Source organism: Colias croceus, chromosome 22, assembly GCF_905220415.1.
Source record: "Colias croceus chromosome 22, ilColCroc2.1".
In the NCBI taxonomy this organism is placed as follows: domain Eukaryota; kingdom Metazoa; phylum Arthropoda; class Insecta; order Lepidoptera; family Pieridae; genus Colias; species Colias croceus.
This window is the reverse complement of record NC_059558.1, coordinates 888,512-907,090: the sequence shown is the minus strand read 5'-3', so window position 1 is coordinate 907,090 and position 18,579 is coordinate 888,512. Positions and strand designations below refer to the sequence as shown.

The following is an 18,579-nucleotide window of genomic DNA, read 5'->3' as shown; positions in this document are numbered from 1 at the left end:
TTTAAAAAAGTTCTGTCTGTTATTTGTCTGCCGAAATATTTTACTAATCGAGTCTTTTTTTTCTCTTACGCTTGAGTATGCTCAGGAATAGAACCCTTTCATTTTTCAGGGTCTGATTCGATGTGGTTTAATTGTTATTAAATAAACAAAAATAATAATTAATAAATAATTATTAAAAAAAAATATTTTATAAAATTGAACATGTAGAAAATAAAAAAACTTTCATGTGCAATTTTATAAAATAATTTTACAATTACATGCTCGCTGGCTGGCGCACACGTGCTACGCACATGTGTTGAACGGTACTTGGCGCCAGGCTCTATCGAGCCTGTTAATTTTCAATTTAAATTACCATCTAATTTAACAGTAGTGACACCTTGAAAGATCTTGAGACAGTACAAGAGCATTGGCACATGAGAACAAGTGTATCTACATATGTACTTATATTATATACACCTTTATAAATAATCAATTTTATTGTAAAGGATGAGATTATGAGGCGTGCACTTTTGGATTTTCCAAACTTTTTTAATTTTTCATTATCTACCATAATATAAATTAGATTAAGTAGGTACCTAAGCTAAAAACCAGTCTTTAGTCACAATTGAAGTTCCTAGTTTTAATTACGTGAATTTTTTAATGATTTTCCTATCTAATTTCGAGTATTTCAACAATTTTATGTTGTGAACTTAAATCAACGCGATCTTTCGAGAGTAGAACACACCAACACGCTTCGCGTTGTGTCGCGTGCAAGTGGCGTGCAATAACATATAAAATTATAAATCACTAGATTTCCGCCCGCGGCTTCGCCCGCGCAGTCAAAGAAAAACCCGCATAGTTCCCGTTCCCGTGGGATCCTTTCTCGGGTATCAAAATATCTCCATATCAAATTTCATGAAAATTGGTTCAGTAGTTTAGGCGTGATTGAGTAACAGACAGACAGACAGAGTTACTTTCGCATTTATAATATTAGTATGGATTTAAAAGATCTTTCATCCTGATATAGCCTATATATTATATCTATAAAATTTGTAAATCTACTTTTTTCCAAAATAAACAGTTCACGAGATAAACGCATCTACGACGTCGACAATGCACAATTATTACAAAATGTTGCAATAATGTTATACAGTATTAGATTCCATCCTACTAATGCCATAAATTCAAAAGTTTGTGAGGATTATGCCCGATTTCACCAATAACCCCTAAACAGTCTCCTAAGTAAGGGTTCCTTAGTTTAAGGGACCCTTCAAATCACTACCGAACCTAACGATTTAGGTGACACTTATCTGTCGGTGAAAGCAATTGACTTAGGTGACACTTAAATTTTACGGGTTGTTGGTGAAAACGGGCATAAATCTTGTATAATATTTTTTACTCTTTCACCACTACTGCATTTTTGAAACAACAGGGGCCGTGAACCTCTATTCCCAGTCAGTTTACGCCCAACGTTAAATTACGGCCAACTGATATACCGACGGCAAATTCATGTAATACCATAATAATTAACCGTGGCTGGTTATTGCGATTATAATGCGAATTTGCCAGTTAGTTCAACAGGCGTATAATCGGTCTGGAAATAAGAGAATATAGCCCCACGGATTTGGATGAGACTTAACAGAAATATAGGTAACTAGCTGCGCCCTATGGTTTTACCCGAAGTGCTCTACTCCTGTTGGTCTTAGCGTGATGATAATATTATTATATAGCTTTCCTCGATAAATGGGCTATTTAACACCGCAAGAATTTTTCAAGTCGGACCTGAGATTAGCGCGTTCAAACAAACAAACAAACTCTTCAGCTTTATAATATTTGTATACCTAGAATCTAGATGATAATCATCAGATTAACAAATAAGTTGTAGAAATACTTGATTTTGCCCATGTGTGGGCACAGGTGTCAGTATCAAATCAAACATTACTGAAGCTAGGAAAAAACGTGTGTGCCGAGTACACGTGTCAGAAGTGAAACTTTGTTAGAAGATTCAAAGATGCTCCATGACGTGACGGTATTGCCATGACGCGTAAAGAAGGACAATGCTCCTACAGATTTCCACATTGTAATGTTATGGATTACATTTAGCAATAAAAATACTAAGACTTTTTAACGCTTGAAGGGAACCCTCGATGCGCGAGTTCAACTCGCACTGCCGTTTTTTTATCTCAATGAATTATGTAAATAACCACATATTAAGTATAAAAATAACACTTGATCGTGTTATAAATTGCCGTATCAAAAAGACAACAAATGAACCTGATTTAAACATATATTTTGATACAAACAGATATTTGAACACTTAAAACAATGAAACAATCTGATAAGGTACAAAAATGTGGTTAGGTGTATATATACATGCTGTTCAGGTTTCCACTTTTAATTGAAATAAAATAGTGAAGTTAAGTGTGTTAAAATGACGGTGCAAGCGAATACTACTGGCCATACTTACTGGCAATGGACTTTTTCCTTAATAGGTAAGTAATTTTTTTTTTATAAAAAAAAATTGCAATTTAAGAAATGGTCCATGTAACGACGTAATTTTAACTTGAAATAAGGGCATTTTCGCCAAAATGTCTACAATCCAATTCACGGGATGTCCCACACATAAAAATTGAAAAAAAACTCAGGATTTTTAATTTAGAAGTGTTGAATTAAATTAATTTAATAAATTAAAATCAGATCCAGTACATACTATTTGAAAAGCATTTCAAATTTAAAATAACAAAGTAGGATACCTAATAGTACGAGAAAATTGGTAAAATTAGCGAAAATAAATCGTGTACTTTTAAAAATCGCTACAGTTATTCCTTGACATGTCCTGATCGAAAGCGTGGGGGGTGAGCTAAAAGTGTAGGAGGGGTTCAAAGGACCCTTTTTTAGATTTTTTGCTCATAAGTCTAAAACCTGCTGAAATAGCATCACGGTTACTTGTAGGAAAATATTCTATGTACATAAAATTTTAAATTATGAGCAAAAATCTACAAAAAGGGTCCTTTGGCTTCCTTTTGTAGGTCCCGCCTACAAGATCTGATTACAAGATGATTACAGAGCAAAGATCTGATTTGGATTTGGTGCTGGATTTGGTTAAAACTACGTATCAATATCTGTTAAGATCAAGCTGATCAGCAGGCCGAGACTAACGGCAGAAAATAGAATAAACGCTAGGAATAGAAACTGCTATCGCAAATTTTTGACATACGGTCATGATATTTTAGTAATGGTTCGGTCACACTACTCACGACGACGACGACCACGACCAAAATTTTCATCCTGACAAAATTGGTTCAAAATAAAATATTAAAATAAAAAAATTAGATATAAAAATAGTTTTTTTGCGATTTTCGCCGAGACGGTAAGTTAATCATATAAACCTTTTACCAAAATTGTAGATCATAAAATTATCTATAAAAAATTTCAAATACATTTTTATCTAGGAGCCACCGTTTCTACGAAAAATCTATTTTTTCATTCGTTGATCTCAAAAAAAATCCAATCACCAGAACGACAGGAAATTTTAATATTTTATTTTTAATTGTGTTTTTCACAATTTTGTAAAATTGCGACTGGATGAACATTTTGTTTGTGGTCGCCTTCGTCGTTGGTAGGGTGAACAAATCCTTAGCGAAATATCGTACGCTTATGATAAAGTATCGCTATTCCTTTGCGTTTTGACGTTCAATAGCTACACTTTACATCGTCAAAAACATTCACACAAACAAAGAAGGAAAAAAAATTGCCTCCCCCTGTAGTTCCTAAAGTACCGTAAAAAATAATAATAGAATATAATTAAAAGGAAATTGTATGTAGAATGTTTTCCTAAAAGTAACCGTGATGCTACTTGTGCAAGTTTTATAATTATGAGCAACAATCTAAAAAAAGGTCCTTCGAACCTCCCAGCTTTGAGGACTTTCGATATGATAATCTGGACATGTAATAACTGTAGCGATTTTCAAAACTACACGAATGATTTCTAAAGACTAAACTAAGAATGAAGAATTGAAGGAATTAAGGAAGGAAGGATTTTTTCTAGACTAAACTATGAATGAAGAATTGAAGGAATTAAGTTGTAAATGAATTCCATAAATACGATCCTAGATCTATGATAAAACCTTCCTCTTGAACTGCTCTTTCTATTTAAAAACCGCATCAAAATGCGGGAGTGGAAAGCGATTTTGTTTCATAAATACCTAAAATTTCAATCTACAGCCAGCATGGGCTTCATGGTCTATGGCCTAGAAGCAGCTTGGATATCTCCCACTACTAAGAAGCTGCAAGCTGCTGACTCCCCTCTAGGTGCACCAGTAACAAACCAGGAAATATCCTTACTGGCCAGCATCAACTGCTTATCATCAGCGCTGGTTGTGCCAATCTTTGCCATATTAGCAGATAGATTTGGAAGGAAATGGGTCGTCTTTTCCATTACAATTCCAGCAATTGTAAGTAACAATTAAGTATCACGTCATAAACATGCTCTTCTTGAATTGTCATGCTCGTTGCATAATTTGCTATGAAATCATATTATTAATTCTATTAAATTTTCCTTCAATGCGTAGTTTATCATCAACGTAACTTAAAAATCTTATACTTCACCTCTTTAATATTATTTTATTATTCTAATATTGTGCAAAGAAATAATGCCTGCTAAATCTTTTTTAGCTATCAATCGTACTCAGGATAATGCTGCCAAATATAATAGCTCTCTCCATAGCAAGAGCAGCCGCTGGGATGTCGGCGTCTGGTGCATTTGCTATCACACCAGTCTACATCCGTGAACTGAGCCAGAACAATCTTATAGGCGTCCTAGGATCCATATCAGTCCTTCTGCAAAACCTAGGATTCCTGATAATGTACTTGATCGGCGCATACTTTGATTACTTCACGGTGTTGTGGATATTTTTAGCATTCCCTTTAGTTATGGCAGTGTTAATGTTAAAGGCCCCTGAATCTCCTGCCTTTTTGGTTAAGCGTGGGAAAATAGATGTGAGTAAATAGTTCAGAATAATAATGTATAAATTACATTTTCCAAGAAATAACAATTGTTTTTTTTTACAGGAAGCCTCCAGGGCAGTTGCCTTTCTAAGAGGTCTAAAAACAGATGATAAAGAAGTTAAAACTGAAATAGAGTACATGCAAAACCAAGAGGAAACGTTTAAAAATCTTCCCAAGGTTGACTTGATAGCTATATGTAAGTCCCAGTTGAAAGAAACAAATCCTTACTTAATATTATAAAATAATGCGAAAGTAACTCTGTCTATCTGTCTGTTACTCAATCACGCCTTAACTACTGAACCAATTAGCATGAAATTTGGTATAGAGATATTTTGATACCCGAGAAAGGACATAGGCTACTTTTTACCCAGGGAAATAGGATAGGTTTTATCCCGGAAATCCCACGGGAACGAGAACTATGCGGGTTTTTCTTTGACTGCGCGGGCGAAGCTGCGGGTGGAAATCTAGTAGGTAGAGTAATAAGGTAAATACTCCAACAAACTGTGTAATAAATATTTTCTTTTCCAGTTAAAGATAAAGCTTGGCGTCGCGGTTTATTTTTAATGCTCCCTATCTTTACAATACAAGCGTGGAATGGTGCTTTTGCAATAATAACGTATGCAACTGCCATATTGGAATCAACAGGAAATAATTTCGGAATCAGTCCGGAATTGCTAACATTGAGTTTTCCAATCGCCATGATTATTGCTTCGTTTGCATTTACTAGCATCGCGGAGAGGTTTAATCGAAAGGTATATTTTACATTGTTACTATATAAATTAGGTTCAGTGCTAATTTGTCTGTTATTTCCCCGTTGTACTTCAAGCTTCGTACATGATAGTCTAAAATCCGAACATAAGGCGAAATTCAACGGCGTGTTAATAGAATGAGACCAATTTTATAATAAATTTAGTCTATTAAAAAATGTATTAAAAATGGGTTGACTGGGAAAATCCTGGACAGGACATTTTTAATGAATTAAAAAAAAATTATTTAATTGCAGTATCAAGATAATAAAAAAAAATATAATAGACTTGTAACTTATAACTTAACTAACTAACTAATATCATACTTTTATGAAACCTACAGAATGTGCAGTCATAGTCGTTTTCTAATATTTACCGGGACAAACGGCTAGGTTGGCAGGTATAAACAGGTATGTCGGTACCTACCAGTTATTTTCACTTGATAGGATGATGAAAAAAAAAATATGTCAGCACTGTTTTATTACAAAATTGTTTTATTATCTCGAAACTGCAATTAATAAAAAATTGAAATAAATGTTTTTTTTTTAATTCATCAAAAATGTCCTGTCCAGGATTTTCCAAGTCAACCCATTTTTAATACATTTTTTAATAGACTAAATTAATTATAAAATTGGTCTCATTCTATTATCACGCCGTTGAATTTCGCCTTATGTTCGGATCTTAGACCATGAATGTTCCTTCTTCTTAATTGAAATGACGCTGTCTATAATAATGACAAACTTCTCTTCCAGCCTCTCTTAATAGCAGCATACCTCATATCAGCGATCTCTCTCGCGGGATTGGGCATAGCACTACTCATACAGTCCTACGGCTATACAATCCCTGGCTGGTTACCAGTCACTTGCATGATTATAGCTGTTGCATTCTACGCTGGTGGAGTGAGGGCATCTCCGTATATTATAACTACGGAAATGTTTAACTTTCAAGTAAGTTTAAGTTTTGTTTCATCATGAGATTGTATTGTAAGACTGTTTCATTGTCAACTGTGGCACATTTTAAAAAACTTGAATATACTGAGTAAGGGACCACATAATATTTTTCTTTCACAATTTTCATAAATTCAATATTAATTAAACTAACGTAGGGTATTTATACTAACTTCTAAATAAATTTTGAATCAAACACTAGAAAATACTAATGAGTCTTCTGATAATTTAATTTGATAAATATGAGTTTTATTTGAATTCAAATTCATTCTACCAATATTATAAATGCGAAAGTTTGTGAGAGGGATGGATGGATGTTTATTACTCCTTCACGCAAATACTACTGAACCGATTACAATTAAATTTGGTATATAGGAAGCTGACGACTAAGATAAGACATGGGCTAGGCTAGGGCAGAACGCGAACTATGTCGGTTTTTCTTCGAAGACGGGGGCGATGCCTGAAATCTAGTATAGGTACCATACTTACTAAAAGAATTATTTTCTGTTTTCAGGCTCGGGCCAAAGTGATGGGCTGCATAGGCACCTATGCCTGGTTATCTGTGGCTACCCAGCTTTATGCCTACGCACCATTAATAGATACTTTTGGAATACACACGACGTTCATTTTCTTCGGTTTCCTGAATCTTTTGGGAGCTTTAATTACCTGTCTCATTCCCGAAACGAGAGGAAAGACTGATGAAATGATTAGAGACGAACTGGCGAATGGGAAAAAGAAATAATGGAAAAGTAACATAATTAAGTTCGAGTTTTGTGCAAAGAGAAGTAATTTCTTGCGTGTTTCTTTGTAAGATGGTGACTAGTCTTCTTTTAAATATTTTATGTTTAATGTAGATAAAATGTTAGTCTTGGCTGGACACCTATTACGACAAATTAATAAATAGTAACTCTAGAAGTTATTCCGTCGTAAATACTGTGTTTTGTACCTAATGATGACCACCGTAGACACATCAAAGTAGCTACAGGAAACAATGCCAATGATTATTATTTTAGCTATTATTTGTTTTATAATTATTTCCGCCCGCGACTCCGTCCGCGTGGAAAAATTAAGAAAAATTATATTTATTTTTTTTCTACGTATTTTTCCGGGATAAAAAGTATCCTATTTTACGCCCAGGATAATAAGATATAACTATACCAAGTTTCATCGAAATCGAACCGTTAGTTTACACGTGATGCCTTCACATACAGACAGACAAAAAATTTTTTAATCACATATTTGGGCTTGGTATCGATCCAGTAACACCCCCTGCTATTTATATTTTATATATTTTCAATGTACAGAATTGACCCTTCTACAGATTTATTATATGTACTTATAGATAATACTTATATTTAAGTTAACTACTAATTTTTAATAAAAAAGGTTGTTATATACATCTCGTATTTCATTCCGAATGGCTTCTTCCTTACAAAACGCCAATGCAATGACATGACCTTTAAATTTTAACTACTATGGTAATGTATATTTTTTACACCATTAAAACGTAGAGATTACAACGAACAAAAAGCCCTCCTTTTTGCAAAAAGCTGATATATTTTGAAGTGATAATTTTCCGTGGTTGGGCCGCGAAGAAGAGACAGACAGAGTTACTTTCGCAGTTATAATAGTAGTTAGGATATTAAGGGATCTTTCAACGAAATGGAAAAAGTTCCAAGAAAAGCTATCCACAATCTTTTTTCTACGTAAAAAATCATATTATTTGATAAATCATGAAACTATTTACTTACGTTTGTAAAATATTCCTGTAATAATAAACTTCCATTCAAAATATTTAGTTAAAACAGAGAGGATGTTATCGTATTTAGATAAAGTGCAAAGGCTTCTTGAAAAATGAGAAAAACTACTTGCTAGCGAATATTTATATCAAGATTTATTTATATTTCTTGGAATCTGCTTCGTTATAATTTAAGATTTTAATACCAGTAGTATATAATATATTATATAAGTAAATATTTATTATTTATTACGTAGTGGTAGTATCAATAAATGAAACGATTGCATCAGCCATCATGGATCATCATTCTTGTCTATACATATAATAAATCTGTAGAAGGGTCAATTCTGTACATTGAAAATATTGAAAAAATAAATAGCAGGGGGTGTTACTGGATCGATACCAAACCCAAATATGTGATTAAAAAAATTTTTGTCTGTCTGTCTGTCTGTCTGTCTGTCTGTCTGTCTGTCTGTCTGTATGTGAAGGCATCACGTGAAAACTAGCGGTTCGATTTCGATGAAACTTGGTATAATTATACCTTATTATCCTGGGCGTAAAATAGGATACTTTTTATCCTGGAAAAATACGTAGAAAAAAATTAATCTTAATTTTTCAGTTTTATCCATAGACGTTGTTCCGTAGAACCGCGAACACACGTTGCGTATTATTATAGGCCTAGCCGTATTTGGGAATTGGGTCCAATAGATATTTATAAGATTTTATTGTCAGAGGTACCTACTCAAAATGGAGAAATAAACCATCCACGCGAAGACCGACATCCGCGCGGACGGAGTCGCGGGCGGAAGCTAGTATGGAATATATATGAAAGATGAAAATCCATGGAGGGTTTAGATCCGTAAGAACCACAGGAGTCACAGGACAGTTCTTTGACATATTATTATGATATTGTAGTTAGTTAATTATATCATATTAAATATTATGTAAAATTAAATTGTATATTGACATGATTTTAAAAGAGCAACTACGGAGTTTCTTGCCGGTTCTTCTCCATACTGCTATCCGAATCGGTGGTAATGTTAAAATATGTAATGACGATTCAAAGGTTCTAGAAGAAGTCTGATTGAATAAATAAATGTTTGAGGTTGAGTTCATATTATTATGTCTTCAAACAATCACATTGCTTATGAAAAAAAATATGTAGATATAATAAGATCGGTCTCCAGAAGCGGCACGTCGAAATATGGCTAGTCAGCCACATCTTCCTTGCGTTAAAAATTAATACCAAGTAATTAATATTAAGTATATTGGTCAAAAACATGAACATTGTTTAAAACGTTGCATTAGGTACATACACTTCCTTTCATATATGCAAAATATCTGAGTACATGAAATAAATTTTTTAGTAATTATTATTATTCAATTTTGTTTTAGGACCCAAACGGATAGTATTTTTTTCAGTCGTTGTATGTTCGTAAAAAAACGTAAAATCACTGGGCAGATTTAATTGAGGCTATATTTTATAAAAAAAATTGTTTATCCATGTCCATATTTTTTTGGAACGAAGTTCTCTACCGCGCTTTGCGAAAGGGGACTAGATGGAAAAAACGAAAAGTTGTAATTCGACACTTTAAAGTTTAAACTAAAGTTGTGAGGCGTGCGGTTGCTTCTCTGTCTGTCTCTCTTTCTCTCATAGAACTTCGTTCAATGTGTGCGTGTTCAGTTATTTTTACAATAACATGAAATTAAATGAGGAGTAGTAGTATAGTTTTTAAAAATGAAATAAAATCAAGTATATTATAATAGCCTATTTTAACAAAAAATTCATGAGATTTAAAAACAGTCTCTTCTTTGCCGATGCACGAATTACAATATTTTGTAGTAATTCTATTCTGTGTTAAATCCCATCCACATCTCATCCTACTCATATTATAATTATGCGAAAATTTGTGAGGATGATTTTATGTATGGTTGTTTCTCTTATCTACATAAAAACCTGCTGGACGGATTTGGATTAAACTTAAAATTTATACATCAGAATAACACAAGAGCTGTAGACATACTTGATTTTACTCGCGCGACACAGCTAGTGATAAAATGAGATAATTGCTAAAACGAAAAAAAAAAATTTTTTCTTGAGTTTATGCTTCTACAGCTTTCCATGTTGCAATTCTAATGTTTTCGATTTAATTTAGCAATAAAAATATGAACTAAGTATAATACCTTTTATGCTTAAACGGAACCCTCAATGCGCGAGTTCAAATCGCACTTTGCCGGTTTTTTTTTATCTTACCGAAACCATTTTTTATACATATAATAAGTTTGAAAATAACATTTGATCGTGTAATAGATTGCCGTATCAAAAAGACAACAAATGAACCATTTAAACAGATATATTTCGATACAGACAAATATTTGAACACTTAAAACAATGAAACTATCTGATAAAGTAGCTTTAAGAAATATGGTTATTTAACAACCCATTCAGTATTCAACTGTCAACTGAAATAATTTAGTGTGTTAAAAAGTTCAAAATGACGGTGAAATCGAATACTAGTGGCCATACGTATTGGCAATGGATTTTTTCTTTAATAGGTAGGTATTTATGTACGTAGTATATAATGTCAACTGTGGTATTTATTTGAATTCGCAATCGAATGAGTGGATCCGCGAAACGACGTAATTTTAATTTAAAGTATAATAAGTTAAAATCAGATCCAATAAAGAAAATACAAAAAATCGTTATGGAATAAGTTAAAAGAAAAACAGATTAAATATTTGGGGAAATTAAAGCCTGCGTTCCTCGCGCTGGCCCTCACAGCGTATGGGGAGCGTCCCCCGGGTGGCGGATGGGGGAGCGGTCGGTAGTACAGCCTAGCTACGCTACCGGCTAAGGCCGATGGCCTCGCTGACCAAAGAAGGGTGTGGTCCTCCAGCATTTCGGGGGTTGTGCGAGGGGCTGACAACCCCTCCACATAAAAAATCTAATGTTACGAAACTGACAACAAATAAAAAGAGACCCGGACCCAATTACGACAACCAATGGCGTGGAATAACGGATAGCCGATTTGCCTCGTGGAATGTAAGGAGCCTCTACCGACCTGGTGCCATATACCAACTGTTGACAGAACTTAAGCGATATCATATTACCATAGCTGCGTTGCAGGAGGTTAGATGGCCTGGAAACGGGGAATGTGCTCTGGATGACGGATTTATGCTATTTTATAGTGGCAACTTAGACGGAAAACATATTAATGGAACTGGATTTATGGTAGCTAATAAAAACGTCTCAAGTGTCCTTCGGTTTGATGCAATTTCTGAGAGAATATGTGTACTAAGATTGAAAGGAAAATTTTCCAATATAACCATCATTAACGCTTATGCTCCAACTGAACTGGCTGATGAGGAGACCAAAGATAGTTTCTATGACGACCTTGAAAATGTGTATGAACAAGCACCTCAATACGACGTTAAGATACTTTTAGGTGATTTTAATGCCAAAGTTGGGAAAGAAGAGGTATTTATGCCAGCAATAGGTAGACACAGTAAGCATGATCGATCAAACGACAACGGTATTAGACTAATTAGTTTCGCCTCCTCAAAAAATATGGTCATCATGAGCACTGTGTTTCCTCATAAAAACATACACAAGGGAACGTGGAAGTCACCTGACGGCCAAACAGTTAATCAGATAGATCATGTTCTCGTGGATAGTAGACATAAAAACAGCATTAAAGATGTTAAAACTTCTAGAGGTGCTGATTGCGACAGCGATCACTATATGCTGATAATTAAAGTGGTTGCAAAAATTAACATCGCGAATTCAGACTCGAAAGGCAATGGACCCATAATTGAAACAGATAACATAAGAGACATAGAACTGTCAAGTAAATTTCAGATTGAATTAAATAATAAATTTAATAATTTAGATATAATGGATGATGTTGATGCTACCTGGGAAACACTTAGTGGAATAATAAGAGACGTAGGGATGAAAATATTAGGTAAAAAGAAGAAGCGAAAGAAAAGAAAATGGTGGACAGATGAGTGTACTAAGATATTTGAAGAGAGGAGAAACCTCAAAGTATTGGCCGAGCAAGACAATCAGTGGATCGAAAGCTATGAACAAGTACGAGCTCTAACAAAAAAGGTTATCCGAAAAGCAAAACGGCAGCACATGGATAATTTGGTAACTGATATGGAATGCCTGATCCAAACACAACAATGTAAAAAATTTTACCAGGAGATAAGGTCTGTCAAAAAAGGATACAAACCAACATCACAAATCTTAGCAGATTCCAACGGTAACCTCGTAACTGATACGCCCACACTAAAAACTATGTGGCAACAATACTTTGAAGGACTCCTGAACTGCCCAGCTCCTCAGCAAAGAGTAGACGCTCCAGCCGAAATACAAGATGAAGGAATAGTTGACCCTCCAACTTTTCAAGAAGTACGGGAAGCCATTTATAAATTGAAAAATTATAAAGCCCCAGGTATTGACAAAATACCAGGGGAGTTGTGGAAATACGGCGGCAAGACCACACAAATAAAACTATTTGAACTCATAGGAAAGATCTGGGATCTGGAACGACAACCAAAACAATGGAATACAGGAATCATATGCCCAATCCACAAAAAGGGAAGCCGAAGGGAATGCTGCAACTATAGAGGCATAGCTTTGTTACCATCGGCGTATAAAGTTCTGTCCTACGTGTTGCTACGGAGATTGCAGCCATTAGCAGAAAACATTCTGGGTGACTATCAGTGTGGCTTTAGGCGCAATCGTAGCACAGTAGACCAAATCTTTCTCCTAAAACAATTAATGGAGAAAAAGTGGGAATACGCACAGATCATTCACACGGTCTTCGTAGATTTTGCTAAGGCGTATGACAGTGTAGATAGACCCGCTTTATATAACATCCTAAGGAACTTTCAGATCCCTCCAAAATTGGTCAGGCTTGTTGAAATGGCTACTCAAGAAAGTAATGTAGTAGTAAGAGTTGGAGCTGAATTCACGAACGAGTTTGCTGTCATAAGCGGTCTGAAGCAAGGAGACGCTTTGTCACCTCTACTTTTCAACCTTGCGCTCGAACACGTCATTAGAAAAGTCCATGACCTTAATGGTGGAGTGACTTTAAACGGGCAGTACAAGGTTATTGGATATGCCGACGATCTCGCAATGGTAGGGGAAACGAAGCAGCAAGTGACGGAGGCTGTAGCATGCCTTAAAGAAGAAGCCGCTAAGATTGGGCTTAGTATTAATGAATCCAAAACGGAGTACCAGCACATGCGCCGTTATAGAAACACGAGACAAAAGCGGGAAGATCTAACCGTTGGAGACACCATCTTTAAGGGCGTAGCTACATTCAAGTATCTTGGATGTCCTGTAACAGACACTAATAGTAGAGAAGAGGAGATCGAACTACGTGTCCAAAACACTCTTCGGTGTAACGCAGGCCTTCATAAGATACTTGGGTCCAAATTATTGAGCAGACGTACAAAGTTTCGAATCTATAAAACCGTGATAAGGCCGATTCTTATGTACGGCTGTGAAACCTGGACGCTCACCCAAAAAGAAGAAAAGAAGCTTCTCGTAACGGAACGCAAAATACTCCGTAAAATATTGGGCCCGATACCCTTAAACGACGGTAGCTGGAGAATCAGAACCAATAAGGAGCTGGAGGAACTTTTTGCTGCACCAAACATCTTAGGCGAGATTAAAGCGCATAGGCTACGATGGTTGGGCCACGTTCTGCGGATGGGAGATGATCGGGCTGCTAAGCGGGTTTACTTGGGGCGTCCCTCAGGCCGACGGCCGGTTGGCCGTCCTAAGTATCGCTGGGCGGACCAAGTGAATAACGATCTCGTGGCACTGCGCAGAAGAGACTGGCAAAACATCGCACTGTGCCGGGACAAGTGGCGTCTTTTGTTGTCGGAGGCCAAGACCCACTTTGGGGTCACTGCGCCAGATAGTAAGTAAGTAAGTAAAGCCTGCGTTAGTTCAAAAATGTGTTACAGGCTTTAGAATCCCCTCACAATTTTGGTAGAATGATTGCCTTTCCCAACTTTTATTTTTATTTAATTTAAACAAAAAAGACTGCATGCATACGTATGTTTGTGTGTGGGTGTATGTGTGTTTGTGTGTATGTGTGTGTAATAAAATAATAATATCTATTACATATTATATGAACGTAATAAATTTTCTGTGGCTTCGATAATAAATATTTTTTTTTTTAATTTGTGATTTGAATATTAGGAAAGAATTTTAAATAACGTATGATAAATAAAACAGAATGTGAAAGATTTTAACTATATTTTATTAATAATAATTTAACTTGTATACATTTCAATTGCATGTATTTAGTTAATAACTAGCGGTCCACCCCGGCTTCGCCCGTGGTACATATTTCGCAATAAAAGGTAGCCTATGTTCTTTCTCAGGGTCTAAAGATTATCTGTGCCAAATTTCATCAAAATCGGTGCAGTTGTTTATGCGCTGACATATTTTTTTTTCATCATCCTATCAAGTGAAAGTAACTGGTACCGACATACCTGTTTATACCTGCCAATCTAGCCGTTTGTCCCGGTAAATATTAGAAAACAACTATGACTGCACGTTCTGTAGGTTTCATACTTTAAATCTATTATATGTTTTTTTTTATTATGTTGATTATCCATGTCCATATTTGCAAAACATATCTCATATCCCATATCTCAAAACTGCAATTTATTAAAAAAAATGATTTTTTTTTTAATTCATTAAAAATGTCCTGCCCAGGATTTTCCCAGTCAACCCATTTTTAATACATTTTTTAATACACTAAATTTATTAGAAAATTGGTCTCATTCTATTATCACCCCGTTGCATTTCAACTTATATTCGGATCTTAGACCAATAGGATATAATTTAAATACATTTAATAAAAAATGAATACAAGAGTTTTGAAGAAGATGATTTACTTAAATAACAAAAAAATTACCTATAATAAAAAATAAAGAATGAAGGAATTAATGAATTCCTTAAATACGATCCTAGATTATACCTTTTTTATACTAGGTATGTATAATTGTGTGTATATGTGAATATTATATCTTACTAGTTACTACACAACCGTTTTTCATAAATAAAATACATAAAATTTCAATCTTTAGCCAGCATGGGCTTTTTGATATATGGCCTGGAAGCAGCCTGGATATCTCCCACTACCAAGAAGCTGCAAGCTGCTGACTCTCCTCTAGGTGCTCCAGTAACAAACCAGGAAATATCCTTACTAGCCAGCATCAACTCCTTATCATCAGCGCTGGTTGTGCCTATTTTTGCCATATTAGCAGATAGATTTGGAAGGAAATGGGTCGTCTTCTCCATTACTATTCCAGCAATTGTGAGTAAAACAAATTATCACGCCTGAAATTCTTATCGCAGAATTGGCTATGAAATCATATTACTCCATTAAATTTTCCTTAAAAGCGTAGTTTATCATTAACGTAACCTTAAAATCTTATACTACACCCCATTATGTTTTATTCATACGTACATTATTATAAGATTAAATACATATTATATTGTTCAAAGAAATAATGCCTATTAAATCTTTTTCAGCTATCAGTCGTACTCAGGATAATGCTGCCAAATATAATAGCTCTTTCCATAGCAAGAGCCGCCGCTGGGATGTCGGCATCTGGTGCATTTGCTATCATACCAGTCTACATCCGTGAACTGAGCCAGAACAATCTTATAGGCGTCCTAGGATCCGTATCAGTCCTGCTGCAGAACCTAGGTTTCCTGATAATGTACTTGATCGGCGCATACTTTGATTACTTCACAGTTTTGTGGATATATTTAGCATTCCCTTTGGCTATGGGAGTGTTAATGTTAAAGGCCCCTGAATCTCCTTCCTTTTTGGTTAAGCGTGGGAAAATAGATGTGAGTAATTAAGTTGTTTCATATTTCAGAATAATAATGCAAAAATTACATTTCCCAAGAAATAACAAATGTGTTTTTTACAGGAAGCCTCCAGGGCAGTTGCCTTTCTAAGAGGTCTAAAAACAGATGATAAAGAAGTTAAAACTGAAATAGAATATATGCAAAATCAACAGGAAACGTTTAGGAATCTTCCTACAGTTGACTTGAAAGCTATATGTAAGTCCTAGGACCTAGATGATGGAAAAAATAGATGAATAAAGTAAACAGCACAGTACTTTAATTCTAGAATAAACATATTATGTAATAAATATTTTCTTTTCCAGTTAAAGATAAAGCTTGGCGTCGCGGTTTAATATTAATGCTCTCTGTCTTTACAATATATGCGTGGAATGGTGCTTTTACAATATTAACGTACGCAACTGCCATATTGGAATCAACAGGAAATAATTTCGGAATCAGTCCGGAATTGCAACCATTGAGTTTTCCAATCGTCATGATTATTGCTTCGTTTGCATTTACAAGTATTGCGGAGAAGTTTGATCGAAAGGTATAATTTACATTGTAGCTAATATAAATTTGGTTCAGTGCTAATTTGACTGTTATTTCCCCATTGTACTTCAAGCTTCATACATGCATGTTCCTTCTTAATTGAAATGACGATGCTGTCCATAATAATGACAAACTTATCTTCCAGCCTCTCCTAATAGGAGCATACCTCATATCAGCGATCGCTCTCGCGGGATTGGGCATAGCACTACTCATACAGTCCTACGGCTATACAATCCCTGGCTGGTTACCAATCACTTGTATGATGATAGTCGTGGCATTGTATGCTGGAGGAGTGAGGACATTACCTTTTATTATAACTACGGAAATGTTTAATTTTCAAGTAAGTTTAAGTTTTGTTTCATCATGAGATTGTACTTATATGCTTATATTATATTCTAAATTAATTTTTAAATTGAGTCTCGTAAAAATTCAGTTTGATATGAGTTTTATTTGAATTCAAATTCATGTACCATGATTATTATCAGGATTGTTTTCTGTTTTCAGGCTCGGGCCAAAGTGATGGGCTGCATATGCACCTATGCCTGGTTATCTGTAGCTACCCAGCTATTTACCTACGCAGCAATAACAGATACTTTTGGAATACACACGACGTTCATTTTCTTCGGTTTCCTAAATGTATTGGGAGCTTTAATTACCTGTCTCATTCCCGAAACGAGAGGAAAGATTGATGAAATTATTAGAGACGAACTAGCGAATGGGAAAAAGAAATAGTGGAAAAGAAACGTACCTATTTGTTGTGTTGGCAATTTTTGTTTTCTGCATAAGGTCATTTCAAATTTTTTTTTGTCTTTTTGTTTGATGACAGTCTTGTTTAGAAGATTTTATGTTTGATGTAGATAAAATGTAAGTCTTGGCTGTATAGTGATACCTTTAATAGTATTACCACAAATTATCAAACAACACAAACACTATTAATAGAAATTATTCCGTCGTAAATGATAATAATGATTTTTGTGTCTAATGATTGATCTTTACCTTTTATTCGCCTCCTCGGTACAGTGGTTGACGCGTGAGCATAGAACCAAGGTGTCCTGGGTCCGATTCCAGGTGGAGACGAAGAAAAAAAAAAGGTCTCGGTCTGGCAGGATACAGAAGGCTGATCACCAACTTGTCCCTAAAGAAAATCGACCCGTGAAACAGATGTATAATGCATCTGCCTCTTACCCCACTAGGGGAAATGGGATGATGACCACCGAAGACATTAGACAACTCATCAAAGTTTAGCTACAGGAAAGAATGCCAATGATGTTAATTTTAGCTATTATTTGTATTTAAGTTTACCAATTTTTAATAAAAAAAGATTATTGTACTTATACATCTCGTATTTCATTCCGAATGGCTTCTTATCCTTGAATACAGGATCGCTAATGCAATGTTTTTCGCTCCGTTCCCGTGGAATTTCCGGGATAAAACCTCATTTGTCCTTTCTTTCAAGCTATCCATGTACCAAATTTCATCCAAATCGGTTCAGTGGTTGGACCGTGAAGAAGAGTTATTAATTATCTAGAACATTTACGATCATTCTGTCAACGAAATGGAAAAAGTTCAAAGAAAAGCTATCCATAATCGTTTTCTACGTAAAATATTAATAATTGATAAACGATCATGAAGCTATTTTTTTACGTTTATAAAATATTTCTGTAACGGTGCATTTCCATCAAACGAACATTGAGCTAGTGGTCTAAGATCCGAATATAAGTCGAA

At 35.0% G+C, this 18,579-nt stretch overlaps 2 protein-coding genes across 2 annotated transcripts; both read left to right on the top strand.

Moving 5' to 3' along the window:
* Positions 1–2,079: 2,079 nt before the first annotated feature.
* LOC123701760 (facilitated trehalose transporter Tret1-like) lies at positions 2,080–7,701 on the top strand. Its single transcript, XM_045649316.1, has 7 exons — positions 2,080–2,471; positions 4,204–4,433; positions 4,654–4,977; positions 5,050–5,182; positions 5,515–5,738; positions 6,485–6,679; positions 7,194–7,701. The coding sequence occupies exons 1-7, from the start codon at positions 2,411–2,413 to the stop codon at positions 7,419–7,421; spliced, it is 1,395 nt and encodes a 464-aa protein (XP_045505272.1). The 5' UTR covers positions 2,080–2,410; the 3' UTR covers positions 7,422–7,701.
* A 3,143-nt stretch (positions 7,702–10,844) lies between these two features.
* LOC123701759 (facilitated trehalose transporter Tret1-like) lies at positions 10,845–18,190 on the top strand. Its single transcript, XM_045649315.1, has 7 exons — positions 10,845–10,973; positions 15,534–15,763; positions 15,982–16,305; positions 16,389–16,521; positions 16,629–16,852; positions 17,000–17,194; positions 17,359–18,190. Exons 1-7 carry the CDS (start codon positions 10,913–10,915, stop codon positions 17,584–17,586), a joined length of 1,395 nt encoding a protein of 464 aa, XP_045505271.1. The 5' UTR covers positions 10,845–10,912; the 3' UTR covers positions 17,587–18,190.
* The last annotated feature ends 389 nt before the right edge of the window (positions 18,191–18,579 follow it).

Bases quoted from the DNA above. Each gene is read 5' to 3' on its own strand.
- LOC123701760 (XM_045649316.1), top strand. From the start codon at position 2,411: ATGACGGTGCAAGCGAATACTACTGGCCATACTTACTGGCAATGGACT. The intron at 5,183-5,514 runs GTAAGTCCCAGT...TTTCTTTTCCAG, and splicing joins GGTTGACTTGATAGCTATAT to TTAAAGATAAAGCTTGGCGT. The intron at 5,739-6,484 runs GTATATTTTACA...CTTCTCTTCCAG, and splicing joins CGGAGAGGTTTAATCGAAAG to CCTCTCTTAATAGCAGCATA.
- LOC123701759 (XM_045649315.1), top strand. From the start codon at position 10,913: ATGACGGTGAAATCGAATACTAGTGGCCATACGTATTGGCAATGGATT. The intron at 10,974-15,533 runs GTAGGTATTTAT...TTCAATCTTTAG, and splicing joins ATGGATTTTTTCTTTAATAG to CCAGCATGGGCTTTTTGATA. The intron at 16,853-16,999 runs GTATAATTTACA...CTTATCTTCCAG, and splicing joins CGGAGAAGTTTGATCGAAAG to CCTCTCCTAATAGGAGCATA.